Below are 8,424 nucleotides of genomic sequence, written 5' to 3'. Positions count from 1 at the left end.
TCGGAGCGCCGCAGCCCCGGGTGCGGCCCCTCGAGCTCCGCCAGTCTTCCTTCTGGGCAGGGGCACGGCTGGGCCTGGCTTGCCGAGCCGAGCCCAGGGAGCCCACGGTGCCGCCAGCCCAAGGCGCAGAGAGAGACGTGCCTGCTGTCAGGGTCCGGATTGCCGCGGTGCCTTGGGGGGCCGCTCTGTGTTCCGCGCTTGGAACTGCCAGGAGGCGGCTGGGGGGGCCCATCGTCGAGCCGGACTTCTCGGCCCTCGTGCGGAATGTGCCGCCGCTGCACATTTGCACGGCAGGCAGGCACGTGGGGCCGGGGCTGCCTTGAATCAGCCCGTGGCTCGGCTGGGGCGCGGAGGCCTCCCGAGCCGGGCGAGTCCCAGTGGAAATGCCCGCAGCCCCAGGATCAGATAGGGGAGGTTGTGTTTAAGGAGCAGACCTGCACGGACCAGCAGATCTTCCCTGCAGATCGGTGGCTAGCAAGGCGGAAGCAAGCCGCAGCGCTGGTCTGGCACCTCCCAAACGCCGAGGAGCGATGGCTCCTCCCGTGGCACCTCGCTTCTCCCCCAGCCCTCGCCCTGTATATAAGGCCCCTGGGAGCAGCCTCGGCACAGCCCAGCCCGCTCCAGCCCGGCCGACAGCGAGCTGCACCTCCAGTGCCAGCAGCCCAGCTCTCGAGGAGAGGCATCCCGGCGGCCTTCGGCATGGGTAAGAGAGGCTCTGCGCCTCCCCGCAGCCCCCAGCAGCTCCAAGCCTTGTAGCCCCGTCCCCGCTGCGGCTCCAGCCGCTGCCTGGAGCCTGCGGCCATCCCACCTCGACACCCGCCGGGGGCCTGCCGGGTTTGCTCCTCTGCAGCGCGGCAGGAAGGAGAAAGGGGGGACTGCAGGCTGCCGTTCTGTCCGCCCGGTGCCAGAGGTTTCCTGTGTCTCGCTACCGTTCTGCCCCCGGGGCTTCGTTTGGCCTCGGAAAGCTCCTGCCCGGTGGCCGCAGCAGCATCCCTCGTGCTGGGGGGAGCCTCCCCTCGTGCTGGGGAGTCCCCAGGGAGCCCCAGAGCAGACGTATTTGCCGGGCCAGAGCTCCCGTCCTGGCGTGGTGCTCGGCGGGAGCTCTCTCGCCGGCCGGCCCTGCTGCTGGGGAGGGGATCGGCTCCGCGGGTGCCAAAGGGAACCGAGCGGGGGTTTGGGGCGCGATAGCCCCGGCGGCGCTCTAGGGAGGGTTCCTCTCCTGGACCTGCGGTTTGCCAGTGCCGTCACACCACCAGGAGGTGCTGGTCCCAGAGGTCCCCGCTGACAGCAGGGCTGGGAGAGGGGCCCCGGAGGGACAGAGTCTTCTCTCGGGGCGTGGACGTTTCTCATCTTGTCCTTCTCTTCTTCGCAAACCAGACAGATGCAGAGCTCAGTGCTACGAGTACCCCACCTGCCAGGATGCTGTGAAAGGCAAGTCCTCTTGCGCGTGCCGGCTGTGACCGCGTGGAGATGCGCTTTGGTTGTCCTCGTGCCGCTGGGTCCGTAGGGGAACCCGGGCCGGGGAGCGCTCACCGCGCCAGGCGGAAGGTTGCAGCGTGCAGAGAAACAGTTCGGTCCTGGCGGAGAGCGTGCTGAAGCTTTTCTCGTCCTTCCTGGCCGGCTCAGGGCATGCTCTAACACAAGCTTTCTGTACGTGCAGCTCCCAGAGAGGAGGTGGCCTACGTGACCTGTACCTACAGGGAAACATGCATCGAGCAACCCGACTTCCTGGCCACCGTCGATCTCAACCCCCGATCGCCGTGTTATGGCCAGGTACCTGGGGCTCAGCGGGGTCTGTATGGGGCCGGTGCCGCGCTGCTGGCTCTGGTCTTCGTAGTGCCTCCAGGTTCAGGACCTTCCCTCTGTTTTGCCGGGGAAAACCAGCTTGCTGGGTAGCCCCTCTGCCGTGCCAGCTGTCCCTCTGAGCCTTGCACCTTCCCGCATCCTTCTATCTCACCCGCAGGGCCGTGGCTCTTTTTCCCCCGCTACCTGGTGGGGTTCTGCCAAGCCCTGTCTGGGAAAGCCCTCGCGCGTTCTGTCGCGGCAGCGCCCCTTCCTGCTTCTCCTCTGGTGTTCTGTGCCAGGCAGGGGAGCTGCCTGCTCGGAATCACCTTCCTGCTCTCTTTGCACTGTCCGTGATCTGGCTGGACCCTCTCCATTCCTGTGTCCCGGGGAGAAGCCGGCTCCGACTCACTTTCCAACTCACTTGCCGAGCATCCGGTGCCGCTGGTGAGCTTTGGAGCGCCGAATGCCCTGCGCCACCCTGCCGGCGGCTGCTCAGGGGGGAGGATGGTCTCCGGTGCCCCGGGCGGGTTCGGGCAGCCGGCGCTTTTGCAGAGCGCCGCGTGTTGCGGTTGTGCTGCGGTGGCAGGGCTGTTCTGTTATGCACCGACCCAACCCGCCTGCTGCCCTCCGGAACGGGACGTCGGCACTGCCGTCTCTGGAGGCCGCAAAGAAGCGCCGGCTGTGCGGCTTTGAACTGATCAGGCACACTGAGGCTCTCACCTTCCCACAGACCCGCTTTAGCGCAGGGAGTGGAGCTGCCGCCTCTAAGGTGCTGCCGGCCTCCGGGTCCCCCTTTCTCCCTGTGTGACCTCTGGCTCTCCCTCGACTGCCTAGGTGATCCACCGCCTGCCCATGCCCAACCTCAAGGACGAGCTGCATAGCGCGGGGTGGAGCGCTGGCTGCAGCTGCTTTGGCAATAGCACACCGAAAAGGAACAAGCTGATTCTTCCCTGTTTGATTTCTTCCCGCATTTACGTGGTGGATGTGGGTTCCCAGTGCCGGGCTCCCAGGCTGTGCAAGGTATGCCTGAGGTGATTCAAAGGCAACTTTCTGGGAAGGAGTTGGGAACGGATGCTTCTGCAGCGGTCGGTGGGGAAGAAGGGTTCTCTCCTCATCTGCTCTTGCGCCCCGGTCGGCGAGGGCCGGCTCGCGCTGCCCCCTCAGCTCTCTCCTCTTCCGAGCGAGGAAGGCTCCCGTCACGGTTGCGTGGCTTTCGGTGTGCCCGGGGCATTCGGAGGGAGCCGCACGACTGGCAGTGCCGCCGCAGGCAGACAAGCCCTTCTGGCAGAGGTGCTGCTTCTCGTCCGGGCAGAGGGGAGCTCCGAGGCCCCTCTGCTCCGCGGCAGGGAGGAGCAGGCCCGAGCAAGTGCGAGTGCTTGGAGCGCGAGCTCCGGCACGCGTCGGGGAGTCGCGGGGGCTCTGGTGGCCAAAGGCTCTGCCCGGGGGTGGGACTCGGGCCGAGCCGTCGGAGGCTGAAGCGGGGAGGTGTGTCACCGTTTTTCAGACGATTGAGCCGGTGGATGTCTTCTGGAGGTGCAACAAGGCACACCTCTGCACAGTTCGCAGCCTGCCCAGCGGTGACATACTGATTGCCAACATGGGAGACGCAGCCGGCAATGGCAAAGGTACGTTTTCCTTTGGTAATCACTCCGAGGATGTCATTCCTCTTAGAAAAACAGCAGGCTCAAAGCCGGCGGCCTCGGGGGGGTTCCGACAGCAACCGGGAGGTGCTGGTTGGCTCGTCCCAGCCCTCCCGTGCTGGGGCAAGCACAACAGTCACCCACAAGCCTGAGGCGCAGCGCGGGGCCGTGAAGACCCGCGTCCGAGGAAACGCCGGGCTGCTCTGCACAGTCAGGTGTTCAGCCTTGCTGTCTTGGCGTGACGTGGCGTGATGTGGCGTGACGTGGTGTGACGTGGCGTGTCTTAGCCTGCCTTGTTCAGCCGGGGCTGCTCGAGAAGAGGGAGGTGGGGCGGGTGCTGCCAGCACAGGAACCTTGGCCGTTGGAAGCACTTCACGAGCATGAAGTTGGGATCGTTGCTGGTGTCCAGGACTTCTGCTCAGCGTGCACAGGAACCTACAAACACACCCCCTGAGCCGGCAAAGCGCCGCGGAGCCTCTGCAGCCGCGGGTCTCGGGGTCGAAGCGTTCGGAAGCTCTTGGCCTTTTCAGCGGGTCTAATGCCCAAAGCCGGACACCCGTTCAGGAACGGGGCGTGCGATTTGCCCCGCGTCCCCTTTTGTGTCACAGGTGGGTTTATCGTGCTGGACGGAGAGACCTTTGAGCTGAAGGGGAACTGGGAAAATGAGTGTGAAGCCCCCCCGACCGGACACGACTTCTGCTACCAGGCACGCCACAACGTGCTGGTCAGCTCTGCTGGAGCCGTCCCGAGACGAGCGGGACGTGGGTTTAATTGCGACGACTTCAAGAAAGGTGGGGGACAAAGGCTGCAGGGGCCGAGGCAGAGCTCAGCGGGCTGGTGGGAGGGGGGGGGTGCCGTCGGGGAGAGGGGACAGGCGGAGTTCTCCCCGCACGGAGCTCTCCGGTGCCAGCACGTGCAGCGTCCGTCCCTGCGACAGGCTGGTCCCTCTCGTCCCCCGCGGCTCCCTGGGTGTCGGCTCTCTCTCTGCTGGTCCTGGCGAGGGGCTGCCCCGGCTGTCCCTGCCTGTGAGCGTTTTGGGGAGGGACTCGTGCCCAGGAGTGGCCCCCGGTTCTGAGAGGGCTCTCCTTTTCCTCAGGGGTCTTTGGGCGCCGCCTGAACGTGTGGAACTTGTCCTGCCGCAGCCTCACCCAGTGCTTTGACCTGGGGGAGGACTCTTTGCCCCTGACGGTGAAATTCCTCCACAACCCCGATGCTGCCGAGGGCTACGTCAGCTGTGCCCTGAGCGGTGTCGTCTACCGCTTCTACAAGTGCGAGGCAAGTGTTCTGCCAGCAGCCAGGGGCGACGCGGCCCGGTGAGCTGCAGGGGGATGAGCGCCCGGGGACTCGTGTCGGCGCCGAAGCCCAGCCCGGCTCTGGGTGTCAGACGATGCTGCCTCAGCGCGTCTGCTCGTAGCAGCTGGGTGCAGCGGTGGCCTTCCCCGGGCAGCTTGGCCTGGCTGTGCACGCGTGGGGCGCAGGGGGGGCTCCTGCCTGGCCAGCCAGCGCGCTCACGGCGCTGGGCCTGTGTTTCTCGTGCAGAGAGACAACTGGGAAGTCGAGGAGGTGATCCGGATACCAGCCAAGGAGGTGACGGGCTGGATCATGCCCAGGATGCCCGGTCCGTGTGCCCGCGGGTGGCGGTTCCTCTCTCCTCCACCCCGGAGGGGATGGCGGCGGCGCCTCGGGCTGCGCAGCCCGGCAGAGCCCCCTCGCTGCCCGCAGAGCCTCGGCCTTGCCGTGCCATCGCAGCGGCGGCGGTTGGAGGGGCGGGGGGGGGTGCAGACCCCGCGAGGACCCGGCTGCCCGGCTGGAGCCTGCCCACGGGGGCAGGTCCCCTGTGCTCGAGGCACGGCGGGCGGCACGGCGGGGAGCGGAGCGAGCTGGGCTCCAGGCGAGGCACGTCTGCTGTCGGTGCTGCCTTCTCTGGAGCTCTTTGTTTCCGTGCCCTAGCCTTCATCGCCGACCACATCATCTCGATGGACGACAGGTTCCTCTACCTGAGCAACTGGCTGCACGGAGACATCCGCCAGTACGAGCTCTCCAAAAACTGCAGGCCCCGGCTGGTGGGACAGGTAAGGCGGGCGCAGAAGGGCTGGCGGTGCTGGGTCCCTCCCCGCGGAGGGGGCTGCCGGCGGGCGGGCGGTGGCGGGTGCCGCGGCTGCCACTGCCTCGCTTGCAGGTGTTTGTGGGAGGCAGCATCCTCCGGTGCGGGCCCGTGACCGTGTGCAGGGACGAGGAGCTGAAGTGCCAGCCGGAGCCCTTGGTGATCAAGGTGAGTCCTGCGTCCTCCCCGTTGCCCTGGAGGCCCCTGGACTCCGGCTCCGCCGGCGCTCGGCTGCTCGAAGGCAGAAGGCGGTGACAGCCCTGCGCTCTGTTGGGCCCCCAGTGCAAGAGAGTGTACGGCGGCCCCAGCCAGCTGCAGCTCAGCTTGGATGGCAAGAGGCTGTACGTCACCAACTCCCTCAACAGCACCTGGGACAAGCAGTTCTACCCCAACATGGTGCGGTAAGGAGCGCCGGGGGGCAGGGGGCCTCTTTTGGGGGGCCCCTGTGTCCGGATTCACACGCAGTGGGCTCGCGAGCATCTCTGGCCGGGCGAGGGGCAGCTGCTGCCGGAGCGGAGCTGCAGGGCCGGGGGTCTGCTCGGGGGAGAGGAAGGGTTTGGGTCGGAGGGCGGCGCGAGTCCCCTGCGGGTGGCAGAGCCAGGCCCCGTCTCTGCCACAGCCGCTGCCGGTGCGGGTGCGTCCCCCAGAGGTGCTTTGGCTGAGCCAAGCAGGCGAGGGTCTCCACACAGGGGCAAGCTCCAGCCCGCCCGTCCCGGCGTGCGGAGCGGTTGCCTCGGGTGCCCTGGGAGTTGAGGAGAAGCGCCGGACCCGCGCCTCGGCTGCCTTCTCTTCCCTGGCGAAGGCAAGAGGAGGAGGAGGAAGCCTCTTCCTCGGCACGCAGCAGCAGGGTGAAGGGCAGGGCCTCTCCCGCAGGGCCGCGCTCTGCTCGCCTGTAACGGCTGCGCTCTCGGCCCCTCGCAGGGAAGGCTCTGTCATGCTGCAGATTGATGTGGACACGGAGAGGGGAGGCCTGACCGTGAACAAGAACTTCCTGGTGGATTTTGGAAAGGAGCCCAGCGGGCCTTGCCTCGCCTCCAGCATCCGCTTCCTTAACGGGGATTGCACCTCCGATACCTGGGCCTAGGCGCCACGGGCAAGACTCCCTTCTTCTCCCTCTTCCGTAGCGCAGCCCTGGAGAAGGAGCGGAGGGTAACTGGGTGGGGGGTCCCCGTTCGCTGCCGGAGTCGGGATTTCTGCTGCCAGGAGCGAGGAAGCTCTGCCTTCTGGCGAGGGTTTGGCTGGGGCAAGCCAGTGACCAGTGGCGCAGGGCACGTGTTCGGCGCGCTCGGCGCCGAGCGCTCCCTGCTCGCGATTCCCCGAGCAGAGCCCGGGGCGGTCGCCGGGCTGCGCAGCCGTGCAGAGCGCTCAGCGCCCTGCGGCGGGGAGGGAAGCGCCCGCTTGGCCCGAGCTGCTGCTCTTCAGCCAGCTCGGTGCAGGATCGTCCTCCCCCGGCACCAGAGCCCTCTGGGCTGGCTCCCCGCGCGCTCGGCTCGGGGGGCGTCGCGGCCGGGCGAGGACGGAGGGCTCTCTTTCGACGAGCGGTGCCTGTTCCCTGACACTGGTTTGCGCTTGGGCGCTGCTTTAAACGCGAATAAAACTGCTCTTTGCATCAGCTGGATCTTCGCGTGTCTTATTTCAGCGAGGGCTGTCAGATTTACCTAAGGGGAAAACGAACGTCACCGGTGCTTATCGGTCAGACCGGGGGCTCGCAAAGCCCTGCGACGGGCCGTGGATTGTGCCGGAGTGCCCGACCGTCTCCCTGGCACTTTCCGGCAGACGTTGCCTTCGGCTGCTCTCTCGTCGCGGGCGTTCGTGCAGGCACGCATTGCAGAGGGGAACTTGGCAGCCGATTCTCCCCTCTCTGCCCCAAAGAAACGCACCTCGTCAACGCGACAGGGTGCTGTCATCAAGCAAAGCAACCGTTTGGCTTTAGTCGGGCTTACCTGAAGATCCGTGAGGGACTGAAAGGACGCGCTTAGACCCTCCGGGGAGATCCCCGGTGTCTGGGAAGCGGCCGCCTTGCTGCTGGCGAGAATATTGGGTTCAGCTTGAGCGGCTCCCCTGGGCAGCAGAGTCTGAGGCAGCTGAGGCAGAGTCCAGCTCGGGGGCTTGCCCGCAGCGCCCTGCGCACACTGGATCGGGTGATGTTGGCAAACTCACCTCAGCCCCCTCACCATTCTCAACAGACCGTGCTCTGCGTTTGGCAAAAGGCGGCAGGCAGTCACCGGCGTGGCAGATCGCCCTCCTGCCGACGGCGTGCCGCCTGGGACGTGGGCTCCCAGGCACACACTGGAAGCCTGTTTGCGGCACGGGGCAGCAACCCCCGGCCTCCAGCACCTGCTGCACACCCACGCGTCCTCCCCTGAGGCCCAGTTGCCTCGAGCAATTTCCCAAGGGGCCGCCTGCCTTGCAGCCACAACCGCACTCAGCTGGAAGGCTGCAAAAGCTGGGGCATCGAGAGGATCCTTCTGAGTTTTGGCCCTCTGTGCGCTTCCCTTGGAAGAACACAGCTCCATGGACTTCCTTCACAGCGCTCCTGGGCCAGCACCCTGCTCCACCTCTCTTGGGCCCCCGGGGGGGCTGCTGCTCAGCACCCTGACGGCCGGAGCGTGGCACCCCGCTGGGCTCCGGCCGAGCCGCCCCGCCTGGGCGCCTGCCCCGGGGACGTCCCTGCAGCTGAGGTGGCTGTGGAAGGAGCCCGAGCTCGCCTTCCTTCGGCGCCTGCCGAGCACGGAGCTCGGGGAGGTGCCTCCTCCTCTGCGCCGTCCCAGGGAGCGTCTGGCCCGCCGACGGCCCCTGCCAGCCCGCGCCCGGGGTGGCTGGCGGTGGCCGAGCGGGATCCGGCCGGGACACCCCTCCTGGCGAGGGGGGCCGGCCCCCTGCGCCTCGGGGCAG

General features: G+C 67.2%; 1 protein-coding gene across 2 annotated transcripts; it reads left to right on the top strand.

Annotated features, from left to right (window-relative positions):
- The first annotated feature begins 595 nt into the window (after window positions 1-595).
- Window positions 596-7,141, top strand: LOC122152612 (methanethiol oxidase-like). Of its 2 annotated transcripts, XM_042785565.1 has the most exons (12): window positions 596-703; window positions 1,378-1,431; window positions 1,661-1,773; window positions 2,620-2,805; window positions 3,290-3,410; window positions 4,034-4,216; window positions 4,522-4,700; window positions 4,965-5,043; window positions 5,376-5,497; window positions 5,605-5,697; window positions 5,812-5,930; window positions 6,451-7,141. In XM_042785565.1, exons 1-12 carry the CDS (start codon window positions 700-702, stop codon window positions 6,611-6,613), a joined length of 1,416 nt encoding a protein of 471 aa, XP_042641499.1. In that variant the 5' UTR covers window positions 596-699; the 3' UTR covers window positions 6,614-7,141. The 2 variants fall into 2 exon arrangements, with proteins under 2 accessions (XP_042641499.1, XP_042641500.1); XM_042785566.1 differs by lacking the exon at window positions 2,620-2,805.
- The last annotated feature ends 1,283 nt before the right edge of the window (window positions 7,142-8,424 follow it).

The sequence above is a fragment of the Tyto alba genome, unplaced genomic scaffold (assembly GCF_018691265.1).
Source record: "Tyto alba isolate M040663 unplaced genomic scaffold, T.alba_DEE_v4.0 Super-Scaffold_8, whole genome shotgun sequence".
NCBI classification, from domain to species: domain Eukaryota; kingdom Metazoa; phylum Chordata; class Aves; order Strigiformes; family Tytonidae; genus Tyto; species Tyto alba.
This window is presented reverse-complemented; position numbering and strand designations above follow the sequence as displayed.